The sequence below is a fragment of the Castor canadensis genome, chromosome 12 (assembly GCF_047511655.1).
Source record: "Castor canadensis chromosome 12, mCasCan1.hap1v2, whole genome shotgun sequence".
In the NCBI taxonomy this organism is placed as follows: Eukaryota; Metazoa; Chordata; class Mammalia; order Rodentia; family Castoridae; genus Castor; species Castor canadensis.
Window position 1 is genome coordinate 12865768 of NC_133397.1, and position 21007 is coordinate 12886774.

At 37.5% G+C, this 21007-nt stretch overlaps 1 protein-coding gene across 2 annotated transcripts in view; it reads right to left on the reverse strand.

Annotated features, from left to right (window-relative positions):
- Positions 1-21007, reverse strand: part of Nbas (NBAS subunit of NRZ tethering complex) — a 361792-nt gene that overhangs the window by 321521 nt on the left and 19264 nt on the right. For both annotated transcript variants that reach the window (XM_020168280.2, XM_074049201.1), the window contains exons 7-9: positions 8928-9061; positions 5034-5167; positions 4755-4853 (exon numbers count right to left, since the gene is read on the reverse strand). In XM_020168280.2, the coding sequence (XP_020023869.2) occupies positions 4755-4853; positions 5034-5167; positions 8928-9061 (367 nt within the window). The remainder of the gene's footprint in view (positions 1-4754; positions 4854-5033; positions 5168-8927; positions 9062-21007) is intronic.

The window sequence follows — 21007 nt, forward strand, 5'->3', positions numbered from 1 at the left end:
TGAAGATCTTGTACCTCCAAAACATGAACCAAAATAAACCTCTCTTCTTTAGAAAGTAGCATGCCTCTAGTATTTTGTTATGATAAGGAAAGGAATAACACAACACCTTTACTGAGATGTGACTTAAATCCATAAAACTCACAGACTAAGAATCTTTACAGGTAATAGATATAAAACTGATAGCAGTTTTAGTTGCACAACTATCTACATTTAGGACAAAATCGTGGAATTGTGCACTTGAAATCAGTGTCAGAGTCATCATCAAAACTTTTGAGCATGGATGGCTTCTCAAAGGATACTTTCTCCCAAGAAAGGATGCATTTTCTCTGTCTTTGACTTTGCAGAGATGTAATGAGGATCTAGAAATAGATAGCTCTAAACAGTACTTGTATCAAAGAACTGTTGGAGATTCAAGGCTGAATAAGTCAAATTTTGCTTACAGAAATTGACAATGAAATTAGGAACAAAATCTTCAGGGGGAAAAAAAGTGATACACTGTTGAAAGCAATAAGTGACTTTTAAACAACTACACATAATGTCTTGTATTTAGACTCAAATTAAGCAGCCCTATTTGTGAATATATGACTACGAAAACTGACTGTAAAGTATGGATATCACCTCTGTGTGACACAGTACCCACCATATACTAAAAGTTTAATGTTACCTCTTCTACTAATGCAGAGAAGTAAGGGACAGGCCTCAACCAGAATCAGAGTATAACCGAAAGTGAATCAAACAAGCAAAGGAAACAATAGGAAAAGGAAAGGCAGCAAGGTGTTTGGGTGGGTGGTGAAGGGGAGCAGAACTCCAGATATTGCATGGTAATGGAGATAAAATACATTCATTAGGCTCTGAGTTAGGATATGTAAAAAGAGAAAATAGTCAAAATCAGCATATCCATAGAGCTTATCCCAAAGCTTCTCAATTAATTTTTGTTTTATATTACCCAATTTACTACCTCAATTTTTCTTCTTCAAAGCATTCGCAGCATCAGGCAAAACGATGAATTTCATAAAACCCTGAGTTAGTATATTACCAATTTACCCCAACTCCACTCTGGCTGATTTATTTCACATTTATAAGATCCTTGTACGTGATAAATATCACATGCTTGTATTACTACAGAAACTGAAAATAAATAAAAATCTGATGAATATTTCATGGCCTTTCATTTGAAAAAGACCACATATTGAAAAATATTGACAGCATAGCAAAATTGTTGTCATCACAATAGGGCAGTTACACATATTCCTTGCTTTACAGCAATTTTCATCCAAAAACATTAATGTAGTCATCCATCTCCAACTTCACTAGTATCAAGAGTTGTATACAACTGTACAACCAATAAGAAAACCTCCTTCTTTGGTTTGAGAATATATTTAGCCTTTTAAAACTTTCATTTAAATAGACTGCCCTTTCCCCAAAAATATAATTCCCTCAGTTGCTTTGATCCTGAACCAAAAATGGAAAGCCTTGACAGTAATAAGTATAATCTGACTTAAGACAAGTTATCATGTAATAACTAGTTGATACACGGTAATTTCAAACCTTTGGTGCCACATGAACCCCACTTACTCTCCTGACATAATGCTAGGAAGAAAAAGTAATACAGATTTTTATAATAAAACAAGATAGTATGAAATAAACCAAAGAAAGAAAAGTCACCCAGGATTAAAATATATAATACCTACTATGGTTTGCACATTAACTGTCTCCCAAAGGCTCATATACTAAAGGCTTGGTCACCAACCCATGTCACTACTTAAGAGGTGGTGGAACCTTTGGGAAGTGGGGCCTAGTGAAAGTAACTTAGGTCACCGGGAGATCTGCTCTGAAACATGATATTGGGATCATGGCCCTTTATTTTCTCACTCTATTTTCACGCCCCATAAGGTAAGAAGTTTCCTCTACCATGTGCTTGTGCCAGGATGTTGTGTGCCACCTCAGGCCCAAAACCAATACAATGGGGCCAGGTGACCATCAAACGAAAACTCCAAACTGTGAGGGTATAGTCATCAAGATAGATAGATACATAGACTGATTGATTGATTAGATAAATTAGATAGTTAAATAGACAGATGAAAGACAGAGGATTGATAGATAGATGATAGATGATTGATAGATGACAAAAAGACAGATAGATGATAGACAAATAGATGAAAGATGATAGATAGACAGTGGATAATGTGGTATATATAAGTAGGTTCCAAATGTGGCACAAACACAGATTAGCAATTATATATGAAAATCTAGGTCCTTGTTGCCTATGACCTGAACTAGTATGTTAGCCTCTAAGAGTCACTCACTCTCTAGAATCTCCAAATCAGATCAGCATTCCTCAGGGCATTGCTGATCCTATATCCTCATAAAAAAAAAATGTGAGTTCCCAAAGAATAAGCTTCCACTTACCACTCCCAATTATATGATTAGGAAATCAAAAATTGAGCTGGGTGATGGTGGCTCAACTCTATATTCCTAGCTACTTGAGAGGGTGAGATCAGGAGGATCATGGTTCAAGGCCAGCCGAGGCAAATAGTTCTTGAGATCCCCCATCTCCAAAATAACCTAACCAAAATGGACTAGAAGTGTGGCTCAAGTGGTAGAGCACCTGTTTTGCAAGCGCCTACCTTGCAAGTGTGAAGACCTTAATTTTCAAACCCTAATCCCACCAAAAAAAAAAAAAGAAAAAGAAAAAAAATCCATAAATGTTTACTGAATGGAAGGCCAAGCACAGTGACTCAAGCTGTAATCCTAGCTACTTGGAAGGTAGAGATTAGGAAGACAATGATTCGAGGCCAGCTTAGGCAAAAGTTTGCAAGACCCCATCTCAATCAATGGCTGGGTGCAGTGGTGTACGCCTGTCACTCCAGCTCTGCGGTGAAGCACAAACAGGACTGTGGTCCAGGCCAACCCAGGCATAAAGTGAGGCCCTATCTGAAAAATAACCAACACAAAAAGGGCTGGCAAAGTGGCTCAAGTGGTAGAGTGCCTGCCTAGCAAGAGTGAAGCCCTGAGTTCAACCCCCAGTACCACCAAAAAAAAAAGAGAAAATGGAAAAGCAATTATGGAATACTATAAACACTTCTTATCTCACTTGTAAACAGAATGTAAACCATAGTAGCATTCATCCTACAAAATTATGATCTATACATACGTATACAGATATATATATAGAAGAACAAGGAAAAGTTTGATGTGCATACCTATGGTGGAGTAAATAAGAAAACTAAATACCCACCTTCCATAAAGAGAAGTCAACAGATTGTAATATTGGAAATCAAAAAGTAACAATGTAAGCATTTTATGTAGATGCTTGAAGATAATCAAAAGAATCAACTATTAGCTAAAAGTGATAGGGTGAAGTTCTTTTTAGAACTAGTTAACACTTGAAATTATGTACAAATTATCACCCAAAAAATAAAATGTAAGTGGAAAGAAATGCTTTTAAAAAGTCACCTCTTGGGAGAAGATATTCATCATCCATAAAACAGATCTAGAATTAATACACAGATTACACAAAAATGTCAATACCTAACACCCAAAGAGAAAAGATATCAAGCCATTAGCACCTGCCAAGCAAGCAGGAAACCCTCAGTTCAAACCCCAGTATCAGAAAAAAAAATTTTTTAAGTGTATATATATATATATATATATATATATACACATATACATATATATATACACACATATATGTATATACCTGTAATCCTAGCTACTTGGGAGGCTGAGATCAGAAGGAATATGGTTTGAGGCCAGCCTGGGCAAATAGTTTACAAGACCCCATCTCTAAAATAACCAGAGAAAAATGGACCTGAGGTGTGGTTCAAGTGGTAGAATGCCTGCTATGAAAGCACAAAACCCTGAGTTCACACCCCAGTCCCACCAAAATAATAATAAAATTCTGAACAAAAATAATAGGAAGATCCAAATGAATGGACTACAAAACTTGCATACATTTTCAGTCAAGAACAGAAGTATACTGAAGGTCAGAAAGTTTAAGGACTTGCCTACAGACACAGATTAGTTCCAAAACTCAAAACTCAGATTATGGTCATTTGACTCATGGTTCTTTTTTCTTTGGCAGCAGTGGGGTTTGAACTCAGGGCCTCACCCTTGTAAGGCAGGCGCTCTTACCGCTTACACCACTCCGCCAGCTTTTTTGGTCATTTGACTCAAAATTAATACACTTTCCATGTAAAGAAGCAAAGAGGTTGGCTAAACATGTAAATCTCATTCTCAAATAGCAAAATTAAAGGGGAAAAAATCACTAGCAGAAATGCCAAAAGTTTCTAGCAAACCTCATAAGAGAAGGCAAAGTGTGGAGAAGTGGAGTACCTGAAGAACAGGAGGAGGTGTGCAAGCAACAAGCAAAACAGAGGCAGAAGTAAAGGATACTGAGGCCCTTCCTCGAGAGGCACGCCACATTCAGCACTTTATTAGTTCTCTCAGTAACACTGAGTTAGGTAGTATACCCTTTTTGCAGAGGAGAGGAAAAAGGTCCAGAGAGTTAAGAAAAAAAGAAAAAAATTCCACAATGAAAATATCGGTGCCCTACCTGGCTCAGAGTTCAGTCAGTCAGACAGACAGCACAAATGATCAAAAGATGACCACAACAATATTAGGTATGAAACATAACTACACACAAGAATATAGAACGAAGAGGCCAAAATAAGAGTCAGATGGACAGTTTCCTCTCTCTGAGTGTGTGCCAACATTTCTATGCCTGCCTACTATTCCACCAAATGATTGCTTACCTATGACCAGGATGGTAAACAGCAGTGTTTATTCCATGAGGATAATAGCTACTGAAGCTGAAACTGTGACTCTCTTGGTAGCTCTGATTTGTTCCAACACTAAGTTTAAGAAGATAATAAGAAATAAATACCATTAATACACAATGAATATCATGGAATACCCAATAAAATATCTATACTTTAAAAGACAGACAACACTAAATATTGTTGAAAATGTAACAACAAACAGAATTCTGCCCAGAAAAGTAAAGACTATGACTTCAAAAAGTACGTTTTTACCTTACAAGGTAACTTCGCAGCTCTCCTCGGTAATTGATGACCAGGAGTTCTGCAGACCACTGTGCACTTCCTTTGTATTCTAAAAATATCAACCCAGCAATGGCATAGCTCAAATCACCTGCAAAACTAGATGCCTATCAAAGAAGGGAAGATTAAGTTATTAAAGAGATACTAGACAAAAGCTATCACATGCATAAATGGAGGCTATCCAAAGCATTGGCTTTGACACTCAATTCTAGACCAGCCCTCCCAACCACAGGATGGAAGGACAGGAGCCTCTTTCAGTGAGATGTTCACCTACATAAGTAAATTCCTATCAAATTGTACATTCATTGCAAAAAGAAAAATAATGGCACCATTCAGTCTTAGAGAACTAACTCTAAGAGCCTCTTTCCAGATATAAGCTTTCAAATGTTAATTTCCACAGGCAGCAGTAGGCTATATTTAAAAAGACTCCAACTACTTTTCATTTGCCTAATCAGCAACTTAAAAGAAAAGACACCTAAAACACTCACTCAGTGTTAATCTTTTTTCCACAAACTAAATATCAGACTATATTGCTAAATATTTGAAAGCCTGAGCACCTTGGGAAGCTTACATAAAGTTTATCACCATTAAAGTAATCAGAAACACTCCTGCAAAACATACCACAGGAGGATTACTTGAGCTGAAGGCAACTTAGAATCAGCAGATGCCGAGTCTGACTTGAGATATACTATTAATATAAAAATACACATCAAATTTCAAAGACTTAGTACCAAGGAAAGAAATATCTCACTAATAACATTTTATAATGATTACATGTTGAAATGAAAATATTTTGGCTATACTAGATTAAATAAAACATACTTAAATAAATTTTACCTGTTGCTTATTAAAATGTCTTAAAACTTTTTAATTACACTTGACTACATATAGAGCTCTCACAATATTCTCATGAAACAGCACTAGTCTACAATACAGTAAAGAGAGCCTTAGTTTCGTTCCACAGGACTTCTACAGTAGTCAGCCAGGAGTGATGAGGGTGCACAAAGAGAACCTAAAACTTATGATTCATCAAGATCTCTGGAAAAACAGCATTGTAATTAAACTTTCCGATTCTTAACAGCCTCTGTTAGATCAAAATGGCCGGCCAAGGTCATGGGATGTCACAAGATGTTTTAGAGTCACCTACCCTAAGACTGGGTCAAAATCAGTTCCTGAAACAATAGATTTTTACTTAAGAAAACAAAGTCCCAGGCCTATAAACCATATCCTAGGGGTCAGGTGGACCAAATAGTAGTTAGAACATTTTAAGGCAGCAGACACACCCTAACCTCTTCACCTGATGATCTTAACCCAGCCTCGTGGGCTTAATGCTCCAAGCCCCTTCACCTCAGTAAAAACTTGTGCCAGCATAAAAAAATAATGGTCACTCCCACTAGAGAAATAACCCACTTTAATTCTACTGAAAGTGTCCACCTCTCTTAATAAACATTGCTATCATTTTTACTATTATTTTTACGTCTTGCCTAAATTCTTCTCTCACTGGATACAAGAACCAAGGTAGAGAGCTGTGTTGACTTTGGTAACACTTTTTCCAATTTTTACTCTTTATTTCTGAATGAAAATCATTCTCTGTATCACTGGTTCTCAACCCTAACTTTCTCATTAGAATAAGCTGAAAAGCTTGTGAACAGTATTAATTCCCAGGTTCTTCTCAGATCAATTTAAGTAGATTCTCCATGCAGTAAGCCTGGAAAATTCAGTGATGTGCTTTGTTCATGCTTTCTTTTCTTAATAAAGCTTCCAGGTGGTTCTATAACAGGTACTTAGGAATTGCTTTCGCTAAAAAATACCAACTACTCACTTGGGCCCACAAGGTAATTAAAATCAGGATAAAAGCCTGGCATCTCTACCTTCATTTTGTATTTGACTCCTTTATGCAGGGTCAGATTGCTGTTCAACCAGGCACATAGACATGTTCAAGAAGGGTCAGTCTAAAAACTGTTGATAGCTAACCTATCTCATCCCCCTTCAAGAGTGAAAGTACAAAAATAAGAGTAACTGAGGTATCACAATGTCAGCTTTTACAATATCCTGTTCCAGAGCCCCAAAGGGATGCCTGAAAATCTCCAGCCATTGCCCTAAATCTACAGTCTTCTTGGATTTCAGGAACCTCACAAACAGATCACCCCATGATGAGAGCATTCCCTAAGTGGGAGAAATTACCCATGACAGAAATTGAGGCTGTACCTCTCCAGTAGAAAGGATCATCTCCTGGGAATCTGACTGCCCCCTCAAGCAATAAGAACTTCTCAGGAATCACAGATCAGGCCTGAGATAATGACCAATCAGTCCACAGTCTGACCAATTATGCATACCTTTCACCCCCAGTTCTTCCTCTATTTAAACCTAAAGTTCATGTAGTATCCCAAAAACTAGGCTGAAACGCTTACTCTCCATCTTCCCCCAAATGTTCATTTGGATTAAAATTTTCCTTCCTCCCTTTTCACCATTACTTTTGTTTGCTTCCTTTGGGGCAAATGGTGGACCTGACATTCTGGAATATCCAGCGTTGGGCCTCAGGCCTAAGACTCTAGTTATAATTCTAAGATGAAGCCAGAGTTAGAACCACTGTTCTATTCTGCCCTTATCTCTTGTTCAGCTAAGGAAGGAGAATAAAAACTAAGAAGCACTAGGTTCCTAAAGGAGACACTTACTGCCATGAGAAGTCATTTGATTCCCACTCAATCTCAACTTTCTAAGAAGTAAAATGGGGATAATATCTGACCAATCTACACAAAAGTTGCTGTGAATATTACATGAGAGTACATACCTAAGTGATTAATGAAATATAAGGTAGTACACAAGTTATTACCACTGTTATTTTTTTCTCTACTCTCTAATTTCTACCCCCTTTAAGGTAACAGATTCTAACTCCTCTAGAAGTTGTTCCTGTTACGACAACCTTCTTTCCTTCCCTAGAATTTTATAACAATGTTCTATAACATGATAAAAGAAAAATATGAGATATCCTAAAATTAATTAGAAGGGCCAGAGGATGGAGGGGTGAGGGTGAGATAGGGAAGTTAATCAGTTAACAGGCATAGGTGAAATCAACAAAAAGGACTCTACAGAGGCTGAAGGTGTGGCTCAAGAAAAAGGGCACCTGCTCTGCAAGCATGAAGCCCTGAGTTCAAACCCCAGTCCCACAAAAAAAAAAAAAAAAACTCCTTATGTTGAAAGTTTAGGTTAAATCCCATCAGAGTCAACTACCAGGCCATTTCTGGACTGTTGACTACAACAGTCCACACTCATTACTCCTCCTGTGGCCTATCCTCCAGTCCCAAGCTTTCCCTGTTTCACATTATCCCACACTTCCCCTCTATAACCAGTGTAGGTTCAGTGTAAACAATGCTTTCCTTCCCCCAAAGCTCATAAACATACTCTTAACTTTAGGTCCAGCATATTCCAGCTGCTACCTAGCCTCACTGCTGGTAATTATGAGAACATGTCCTACAACCTAGCCCTTTCTTTTTTGGTTAGCCTCTGTAATGACTCAATAAACCTTTTTATTTCAGACATCCCTTGGTCTCAAGAGTTTTGATTTAATAATCTCTATTTAGTACTTACTTACTACCATATGACCCGTATGGTTTATAAAACACAAAGAAAAAAATATTACATGGATACAGATCTCTAACTAGATTCTATTTTAAGTTCATAGTTTATTATCCTCTTCACATTCATTCATTGAAGCACCTATACAAAGAATACAGAGACACAGAGAGAGAGAGGGAGAGAGGGAAGGAAGAAGGAGGAAGGGGAAAGGGAGGAAGGAAGGAAGGAAGGGAGGGAGGGAGGGAGGAAGGAAGGAAGGAAGGTAGGTCATCACTTAGAGTATGTACGTACTGGAGAAATGACAAAGAGTTCACTTCCCATGAGGTCAAACAGCCTCACGGTCCCTGTGCTTTCAGCATAGGCCAGCAGTGTGCAATCATAACTCCACGCCACCCTTCTCCACTGGGGTTTGGGGTCTTTGGGAACTAGAAGAAAAAGACAAGAGGGCCTTTAACAATATTCTATATAGTTAACACTTAGTAGTAACCACAATTAATGTAAGTATTCGACTACATTACATCAGTTCCTAAGGATCAATCTCTAACACTTCATTCAACAGAAAATAATTCCAGAAGCCCATTTTAAGTTAAGACATAAAACATCACAAACTCTGACCAATTTAGTTTAGAAGCAAAGCCCATGGATGTCAGAGGTCTGAAGAATGCTGTGATGCTTTAATCTGGTAAAGGCTCAGGAATAATATGCTTCAAAATACTTAAGAAATTAAGAACAATCACAAGCCTGAAACTGGGTAGAAAGTAATTCTAAACCTGTGAGTTCAGCCCCTCTAAATTCAACTAAAATCTTTTAAAATATATCATACAGATCCCAAGAACACACAAACTAAGACTATGCTGACGCGGTATTAGGAACAATGGAAAAAAATATATATGTGTGTGTTTGTGTGTGCAGATGAATCAAGAACTGTTCTTAGTCACACAATTACAACAATTTCATAACCAATGCCTTAATCCTAATAATTAAGGCATTATTATTATTATTATTAAACCTAAACTTTTTTTATTCTGAATTTTTTAGTACAACAATAGAAAGCCTATTAGCTATAAGAGAAGAAAAAGAAGCCATGACAGTCTACACTGTGTTGGGTTTGTTTGAAGTTTTTATTGTTTCATTTTGTTTGCTTCCCTTTTCCCCTTACTAGAATCCCAGAGCTGGAGACAGACAGGAAGACCCATCTCCTTTCTTTACCAACAAGAATTCCAAATGATGAAGGACTCGAGGTGACACCTTGAGTGAAGAGCAGAACAGAACCCAGAACTCAGCATCCTGCCTTCCCATACAACGCACATTTCATTACAGCACACAGCGTGCAAAAAAGCCTTAGAATTGCTTCTGTGGGAGAGAAAAATAAACCACTTCTTTGGTTTATTTTAACTTACTTATTCAAGAAATACAGACCTCTGCAGACACAGGAATGGTTCTTAAAAGCCATCCTTTTGCAAAAGCAAAATTGTATCTGTCCATACCAGTTAACAAGAGTAGAAGCAGTGGCCTCCTCTCTGAGATACCTTTCTCTGCATAGGAAAGATCTTTTCACAGGAACAAGAAATTCATTACCACAGGTAGGTAGTCTTCTGATGACTGTTCTTGGGAGACTTATCTCCATAATATGACCTTTGTTCACTGTGAATTTCTCCTCTCCCTCACCCATAATCTGCCCCCACCTTCCCTGAAGAGCTTCAAGTCCCATTTTTCCCCTGTGACTCAAAATGCTATTTAAGCTTCAACCATCTGGTTCTTTGAGTCTCACTCAGACTTTGTGTGTGGCTCCCTTGCCTATGAACATAATAAATTTTACTTGGTTGTTCTCCCACTAATCTATCAGTTCACTTCATAGACTAAAATTAACAGACCTTCAGAAGGAAAAGAGAAAATTGTAAACCTCCCTGGACCTTGAAACTATTTTGAAGAGGTAGAGCAAGATGGTGGCTGAGGAAGATCCTCCGGTGTTTATCACCCCAAGACACACCAGTTTGAATACCTCTTCGTGCACCAAACTACTTTCACAGAGCTAAGGAAACCAGATAAAAGACCATAGTGCCTGGTTTTAGCATAATGAAAGGAAAAGATGAATTGAAAGGGTAAAAAGAAAAGAACTCCAGGTATTAATTCCCCTCCCCAACTCCAAGCTGCATGGAGAGAGATGCTTCCCACTTGACGGAGAAATAGAAAGTAAACCTAGGCTTTAGATTTAAAACCAAGTACCAGGGCCACCATGGTGAAACCCAAGTATGGGGACATGAGCCCTTCGGTCAATACCAGTAGACTGAGAAGCCAGAACTGCATAAGCCAGGCAGCTGACTGCAGCAACTACCCCTCCTGCAACCTCACATAGTAGAAAGAGAAGCTAGACTCTACCAACTTGGAAGTAGGGCACAAAAACTAACACAGAACTTTGTCTTGGAACTCAATACCAGGCCCACTGTGGTGAAACTCCCAAATCAGGCAGAAACCAAAGGCTCTACACACCCAGCCAGAGCTCAAATATGGAGGCTTTAGACCTGCCCCAGCATCAGGCAGAGAACTGAGTTTCAGCCCCCTTCACCACCTTCCTTGGAGTGGACCTGGGACAAACACCCAGCCCTCAGACTGTGCAGGTCCCTGGACTATGAAACTCAGGAACAACTCAACTTAGTGTCAGACATGGTGGCCAAGAAACTGTCTCCTAGCTTTGAACAGCATAGGTATCCCAGGTCAGGGCTGGCAGAACGAGCCCCTAGACCTGCCTGGCACAAGACAAAGACCTGATCCCCAGTGGGATAGACTCATGTTTTGGTCTGCATCATCACCAGTTGCAACGTGGGCCTGGTTCCACCCAAGACTGTACAGGTCCTTGTAGCTATGAGACTCAGGTATAGCCCAGCTTAGCATCAGCCTTGGTGACCACAGGACTGCTTTCACCAATACTGTCCATCTCCAGCAGCATAGTATAAAGCAAGCCTTCATTCACTAGCTGAGGGTAGGACAGGGTAATTAGCACAAGACTTTGCACTGAAACTCAGTGCCAGGCTATGAAACCTAACACTAGGAAGATCCTAACAGTTCCCTACCTCTAGGCCAGTGGCCATGGGCAGAGCCTCTGGAACAGCCCCAGTGCTGAGAAAAGGAGACACACAGGTACAATTTCTCAGAATTCTATACTGGCCAGCATCACCTGTGGCTAGTTGCAGCTGTCTTGACCATAAGTCTGCCTGGTAGTGTGGGCCTTGGTCGTATCCCAGTGCTGTCCTGATCTTGGCACACAGCTTGGCAACATTTACGGCCATAAGAGCTTAGGACTGGCTCTTCACAGTAACTCTGCACAAATCCAGGCAGAATCCAGAAGTGTATTATTACCAGAGGCCAGTGACTTTAAATAAAGTGTCTGGGTCTACTCTGGCACCACAGGGAGGCTTAAGGGCATGGACTATCCTTTTAAAGTATTCCCTTGGTTTCAGTTTAACAAACCAGATTTGGGACAAACCTGTGCTTGAATCGCCCTCTGGTGCTGAAACAGTGGCAACACACCAAAAGTGGACGCACAGCAAACCTGGACTTAGGGCATCATCAACATACACATTACCAAAATTGAATTATGAAGAAATAGAAAACCTGAACAGACCAATAACATGTAATCAGACTGAATCAGTGTCAGAAGTCTTCCATTAAAGAAAATACCAGGACCAGATGACTTTATACTGAGTTCCACCAAACATTTAAAGAAGAGATGATACCAGTTCTTAAATTATTACAAAAAAATTGAAGAGGAGGGAATTTTTCCAAACATATTCTATGAGGCCTGCATTACCCTTATATTAAAACCATACGAGGATATAGCATAAAAAGAAAAATGCGCACCAATATCCTTCACCAACATAGACCCAAAATCCGCAACAAAATGTGAGCAAGCCAGATTCAACAGCACATTGAGAAGACTATTCAGCATGGTCATCTCAGGGAAACAGGGTAGTTCAACATACGTAAGTCAATACCATGTACTACAACAACATTGCGAAGGATAAAAACCTCAAAGGATCTACTGATCACCTCAATAAATGCAGAAAAGACATCTGACAAAAGTCATGATAAAAATATTGAACAAATTAGGTAAACAGCCTCAGTGTAATAAAGGCCACAATAATTAGCCAACAGCTACTGAATGATGACAGGCTACATGCTTTCACTCTTAGATTTTGCCACTTTTATTAAACATAGCTGGACATCCTAGCCAGAGCAATGAAGAAAGAGAAAAAAATAAAGATCATTCAAGTTGGAAAAAAAAGTCATATTGTCATTGTTTACAGATGATATGATCGTCTATACTTAATACCCCAAAGATTCCACCAAAAATCTTTCAGAACTAATAAATGATTTAGTAAAGCTGAAGGATACAAAATCTACCTGCAAAATTCAGTAGCATGGGGTGGGGGTGTAACTCAGTGATGCAGGGTTTACCCAGCATATACACCATATATAAGGCCCAGGGTTCAACCTCAGCACTACCAAAAATAAAAAATCATGTTATACACTAAGAGTGATTTATCTAAAATAAAAATCAAGAACACAGTCCATTTTACAACTATTATAAAAAATAAGATACTTAGGAATAAATTTAATCAGAGGCAAAAGATCTCTACAATGAAAATTATAAACATTGATGAAAGAAATAAATGACACAAAAAAATGGAAAGACATTCTGTGTTTCATGGACTGGAAGAGTAAACGTTGTTAAAAAGATCCACATTAGATAGACTGATGATACATGCCTGTAATGCCCATACTTGGGAGGCTGAGACCAAACTGGGCTACATAGCAAGGTCCAGGGCAGCCTCAACTACACAATGAGACCCTGTCTCAAAACACAAAAAACAAAACTAGACAAAAAAAAAGTCCATACTACCTAAAATGATGTACAGTTGAATGAAATCCTTATCAAAACCAATGACTTTCTTCACAGAAATAGGAAGATCATAAAATTCGTATGATACCACAAAAAAAAAAAATAGCCAAGAAACTTGAACAAAAAAGAACAAAGCAGGAGGCATTACTACCTGACTTTCAAAATAGACTCCAAAGTTGCAGTAATCAAAATAGCATGTCACTGGCATAAAAATAGACACATATACCAATGGACAGAATACAGAAGCCAGAAATAAAATCACATACCTACAGTCTCTGAACAAAGATGCTATAAACAAGCATTGTGGAAAGGTTAGCTTTCTTTTTAAAATGGTCTTGAAAATCTGGGGGTCCACATACAGAAGACAGATATACTAAATTATATTTCTCATTGCTTACAAATATCAACTCAAAAAAGGACTAAAAACTTAAGTCAAAGACTCAAAACAATGAAATCACTAGAAGAAAATGCAGGGGAACACTTCAGGGTATCAGATAGCCAAAGATAATGAAATCAGTTTGTCTAAGAGACATTGCACTCCCATGTTTACTGCAACATTACTTATAATAGCCAAGAGATGGAAACAATTCTAAGTGTCTATTAACTGATGAATGAATGAATAAAATATGATACATACATAATGGAACACTATTCAGCCATAAGAAAGAATTAAATTCTGTCACTATGACATGGATGGAACTGGAGATCATGTTAAGGGAAATAAGGCAGGCACAGATCACACTCACATGTGGAATCTACAAAAGTTGATCTCATAAAAATTGAGAGCAGAATGGTAGTTACCAAAAATTGAGAGATCAGAGGGGAAGTTGGGATGGGAAAAGGCTGATCAATGAGTACTAAGACACAGGGGAAAAAATACAGTTTTTAAGAACAATGTACGGCCTCCCTCTTTAAGTCTTGCTACTATCACAGGTCAGGTTTCACCAGCTCTTGTTTTGATTCTTACAACAACCTCCTAACTGTGCTTCCCACCTCAAGTCTCTTCCCCTCTTCCTTCATAGTATCCAAAGAGATCACTTTAGAACAGGAAGATGAACAGATCATATCCTCTGCTGCTTTAACATCCCAATGATTCTCCACTTCCAACAACAGGATGTCTAAACTCCTCAATACACATGAAAGGCCCTTCAAAAAGGCCCCATCGTAGTTTTCTAGTTTCCTCTCCCAACACTTCTCCTATTACACAGCTAACACCCATAGCACCACCACTTACCTGATTCAGTTCCGTACACTTTGCTGCCTCAACCTGCACTGCTCCTCTCCAATATTACTCCTCTTCCAGGCCTACTAACTGCTACTTCCTTCTTCCTTGACAGACTTCAAAATTGATGGCTCTTTTCTATGTGCCCCAAATATATTGTGCACACATCTGTCATAGCATTTATCACATCACATTATGTTATTTTATAACACTTTGCTCCACAAGGTTCTGAGTTCCTTAAAATCAGAGCACTGTCTTATTCAACATTGACATGCCAGCACCTGAACACAACACGATCCATGTTTCAGTAATGAGTGAAGTCTGTTTCTCAGAAAGTCTACATGGTAATGGTAAGGGGATACCATCCTCAAAAACACCAACAACTCAACATGAATTATAAAATGGAGGTCTCTCTCTGCCTAACAGAGGTGCCTTTGCATTCTGTAATACGTATTGTAAGATGAGGAAACTACACCACACATCACAGTTTCTTTACTCTGTCTTTTTATCAGTAAGTCAAAAAGTGTACAAAAAATCTGAGAGATCCTTGAACAAGGGAGGGTAGAGCAGATTTTATTAAATCCTAACAAGACACTGCACATATTATATAAAGGCCATTTTTTCAAAACTGGGAATAAAATGAAAAGAAAATCAGTTCCCTACCTTTAGACAGCTAAAAAGAAAAATCAAACTTACAAGTAGACAGACCAAAATGATAAACAACACAGGGACCAAAAAGAAAAGGCTGCATATGCACAGACACTACACAAAATTCAGTAAGTGGGTGACTTTGCCCTGGAAAATATTCATGTGCTAAGGAACTACCAAACATTTTCCATTATTGTTGTTTTACCGACAATGACAGAATTTTACTATTTCATTTTGATGGGATAAATAGATGTATGCAGTACACTTTGTTTCTGTCTGAAATAGGTTCCATCTAAAAGGGATTTGTTTTCACTATTGCTTCTGGTTATAAACAGTAACTCCAGAAAACTCAGCATGTGCCTTGACCGACATAGAGATATGTTTCATTACCAGGTAAGATTTCACATAACGATGTGAAAATACAGACTTTACCACTGGATTTTCCCAGCCACATGTGTGGTTTGGGAAAGGAATGAACAATACAGCTTTTACAAAATAATTGTCAACAGAACTGACAGCAGCAGAGTTGTCTGAAACATCGACGGTGAAAGGTAAGCACAATCTGATCACTGATGCAGATAGAGCAACTGTTTCTACCTGCTCAGCTTCTCATCAGCTGCAGCCTGGCCACCTGCCCGGGTGCCAGGCTCTTTCCCACCTCTCAGCTTGTCTTCTCTGCCTAGAACTTTCTTTCCCTGAACCCTATGCTGGCTTCTCATCTTCCAAGCCTCACTTTAAATCTTGTTTCCTTAGGAGGCATTCTCTCGCCACCCCACCATTTCACTGATTTCATTTCCCTCACATCTCTTATCCCAAATAATAATTATGCATTTGTTTGTCTACTTTTTGTTATCTACATTCTTCATTAATTATAAATTCCAAAATGTCAAGATCTGTGTCCATTTTGTTCATAATTTTATCACCAGTACGAAGTACTGCTGGTACATAATGGGTACCTGAATGCTAAAGGAGTCAACATCAATCCAGTGCCTGTTTATACACATTAGAAATGGAAATGGCAAGAACTTAAAAACAGAGGAGACGGGTTCTATCCTCAGAGCTGCCAAAATGGCCTGGTATGACCTTGGGAGATCACAGAAGCTATGGTTTCCTTACCTGCAAAATGATGAGTTCAAGGAACAACCTCTCAGGTATACCCTTTGACTTCCAAGTCAAGAACCAGTGAGCAAGAGTAAACCAATGGTAACTGAAAGTCATGCAGAGAAGCTAAATATCTAAATGTTTAAAATAACAGTGTCACTAACAGATACATGAGAAAAACTTTGCGACAAAATTCTACAAAAGTCTAGACATGATAGGAAGCCCTCAATTTATAAATTAAAAAAAAAAAAGACCAATATAGTTTTCAATGAAAGAAAGAAAGAAAGAAAAGGAGCTCAGATACCACTCAATGGTAGAATGCTTGCCTAGCAAGTACAAGGCCCTGGGCTCAATATCTGTTGCAAAAAAAAAGAAAGAAAAACAATTCTTTATGGGAAAAGATACAAGCAAATTTAAGACAAATCAACTGGGTAAAAATATTTGCAACAAATATGATAAAAGATTAGTACGCAAGCTATACAGAGACACAATAAATCAATAAGTAGAGGTCAGGTAATCTAAAAGGAATATGGCCAAAAGGATATGCTCTAACAGCTCACAGAAAATAAAAATAAAAATAGCCATTGTGCATGTGCTCTACCTAACAACTAAAGACAAGAAAATTGAAAATGAGACCATTTTTCCCTTTACCTGTGATTGTGATGACTATTCAAAAGATAGGTAACATGTGGCGCTGACAAACGGATGGCCTCAGTCATACCTGTTCTGTGGTTGCATAAATAGGTAGCACTTTTTAAAAAGGATTATGGCAGTTGCTATCACATTTTAAACAGCATACCGACTGACAGAGTGACTTCTCCAGCACTGTTAGAGGGGGAGAAGGCCCAACACAGGTTAAGAGAAAGAGGAAGAAAACAAACCACTATAAACAACCTAAATTTCTATCAAAAGAGAAACAAATAAATGAAATGTGATTCACATTCTTACAAAGGAATACTGTGCCCACATTAAAAAGACTAAAATTCATTCATACATTAAAAAGACACCAACCACTTGGAGGATATGTAATCAGTAGAGTGAACAGGGGAGCAAGCTGCAGAACCAAATATACTCCATGGTCCTATCTCCTTAAAGGAAAAGAAAAGCCAATCCATATACATGTAGGACTATAGAAGATTACATATTAAATTACTAAAAGTTCCTGAGAAGAATGCAAATTAGGAGAAAAGACACTCTTACTTTTTCTCCTTCTGTATTACTTGAATTTGCCACAAATATGTATTGCTTTTATTATTTAAAAAAAATAGTTTCAAACTGCATCTCCCATTATAAATGTGTGTTTGCATGTGTGTAAAAGTAGTGTTTTCAGTGCAAGACTGATCACTAAGAGAGGAGGAAAACAAGCATCACCTGTGTTTCCTCAAGCCATCTTAGTCTCAGGGAACTAATTAGCTAAAGATGCATAATTTGGAGCCACAAGACTATCTAGACTTTGCAAGGCAGCATCCCAGGGAGGACTGAATGAAAAATAGCTTTAAAATCTACATAGAGGAGCCCTAGGGATTTTGCTGAACACAAAGCCATAAACCCACATAGAAACACCACAAGACCAAAGAGAGAATAAAGATCAGGACAAAAACTACCACCAGAGCTTGAAGAAAACTGAAAATGTTGGAATTTGCCCAGGAACAGCAGACAAATGTCAATGAACTCTCTTAGCATTCATAAGAGACTCCAGAAAGGACTCACCTTTAAAGTAAGACTAATTTAATTCCAAAGTAAAGACTATTCTAAACCATATCTTAAAATGCTTAAAGCAAGACTTAAAAAATTAAGCTGATCCACAAAGAAATTAGTACCCTAAAAAATATGCAATAGTCTATTAAGAATGAATATCAGACTCTTGATAAGGTAGCATTTATAATGCTACACATACAATCGAAACTTGATAGGACAAAGCAGGTGGCAAGAACAGGCTCAGTAACAGAGCCTGTTCTGAGTAGTACTAGAATCACATCAGCAGCAGGAAAAAGAAACCTCTCTGAACAAATGTTTACACCAAGTAGAAGGACATTATAACAGAAGAGATATCTAGTTATAGCTATGAACTACTTATTGATTGAGCAGAAATAACATTCACATATGAGTACAGCTACAATTAAGATTTTTTTCTCAAATCTTGTCGGGTGTCTTGAGTTCCAATGGGAACTCCTAAAATGTCACCATGCTATTTCAAATCACTTATTTTATTGGCTGGAGGCATGACTCAAGTGGTAGAATGCCCACCTAGCAAGTGCAAAGCCCTGAGTTCTAACCCCAGTACCACCAAAAACCAGTAGAGATTCTCAATAGAACCTGATAGAAACTATAAAATTATCAAATTTTAGAAATGAAAAAGACAATGTCTGAAATTTTAAAAATTTATTGGCTAGACTTAAAATCAAATCAAACACTGCAAAAGAAAAACATGTAAGCTTCCACATTTAAAACACAGCCACAGAAACTATTCAAACTGAAGAGTGGTGGAAAAAGCCTAAAAAATATAATAGAACACTAGTGACCAGTGAAACAGTCACAACCAGTCTACAAAACATAAACTCGCAGTACCAGAGGACAGGAAAACCTGACTGCATCAGAAAATTTTATTTAAATTTTAAATAATGGTCACAAATTTTGCAAATGTGATGAAATCTACAAATTTACTGATCTAAGAGACTCAATGAACCAAAAGCAGGAAAAGCCATTAAAAGAAACATGATTGTCAAACTTTTAGAAACCACTAATAGAGAGAAAAATAGAAGAAAAGGACACAATTTTTACAGGGAAACAACAATAAAGGAACTGACAACTAATTTTTTGGTCAAAAAGTCAATGGCATCATCAAATGGCTGAAAATAAAAGGATACCAGGCACCTCTTGCTCACACCTGTAATCCTAGCTACTTGGGAGGCTGAGATCAGGAGGACTGCAGTTCAAGGCCAGCCTGGGCAAACAGTTCTCGAGACCCCCATCTCCAAAATAACCAGAACAAAATGAACTAGATGTGTGGCTCAAATGGTAGAGCACTTGCTTTGCAAGTGGGAAGCCCTAAGTTCAAACCCCAGTCCAAGAAAGAAAGAAAAAGGAGGAACCAGAGGGGAGAGGAAGGGAGAGGAAGGAAGGAGAGGAAAGGCTGAAAGAAGGAAGGAAGGGGAAAACAGGGACAAGTTAGAATTAACAAAGGTAAAAAAGGATGGTTTGAACAATGTGAAAAATTGTCATCAACAACTTGGGATTAAGAGAAATGTTAAGTAAATTCTTCAAGCTGAAGGAAAATACTATCAAATGGAAACTCAATTTTACATATACACAGAGAGAGGTAAAAATGGAAAACAGGTAAATATAAAATATTTTCCTTTCTTTTTAATCTCATAAAGTATTTGAAAAAAAATTATCAAAAGATACATGAAAGTTTAAAGCAAAAATAATAACAATATATCATGGATGGTTAACTTATGCAGAAATAATCACAATAGTACTAAGAAGTAGGGAAGAATGGATGTATGCTGTAATAATTTTAAAATGCACATTGTAAATCCTAAAGCAGAAAGCAGATGTTAAAATATAATGCAAATCTATACTGCTAACAAGCTACCAGTGAGATAAAAATGGAATAAAAGTAATCAATTAAATGAAAAGATGTGAAAAAAAAGGAAACTGAAAATAGTGGAGCAAACAGAAAAACAAATGAGCAGACAGAATTAATCCTATCCAGATCAACAACATGGTAAGTGTAAATGTTCTAAGCATACCAATTAAATGACAGAAATTGCTAAAATGGAAAAAAAAAAAAAGCAAGGCCCAATTATACACTTTCTACCAGAGATGTACATTAAATCTAAATATACAGATTAAACACAAAGGGAGAGGAAAAAATACACCATACAAATGTTAATTATAAAAAAACTAAATTTGCTATATTAATATTAAACAAAACAGATGTCTAGATGGGAGTATTACTGGTGATATAAAGATACAGCTCATCATGGTAAGGAGACATCTTATCAAGAAAACAAAACAATCCTCTATGTACATGCACCTAAAAAACAGGGTTTCTAAATACACAAAAACACTGACAGAACTAAATGGTTAAAAATATACACATATAATTATACCTAGAAATTTCAACCCTTCTTTCAGGAATTGATACAACAACTACAGAGAAAAAATCAGTAAGGATATGAGAATTTGAACAGCACCATCACCCACCTCAACATTATAAAACACTACACCCAATGACTATAACATATCCAGGAATCAAATTCCTTAAAAGGTATATGGAACATTTATGAAGACAGACCATTTGTTGACCTGAATAAATGAAAAAGGCTAAAATAATGCTTATGTGTCTCTTCTGACAACAAAATTAAATTATATATAAAAAAGAAATAGATGCTTCTATTAGAATAACTTTAAATGCTTATATGAGAAAAAATGTTTAAAGTTCATTATTCAAACTTCTATCTTCCATCTAAAAAAATGAGAGGAACTTAAACCCAA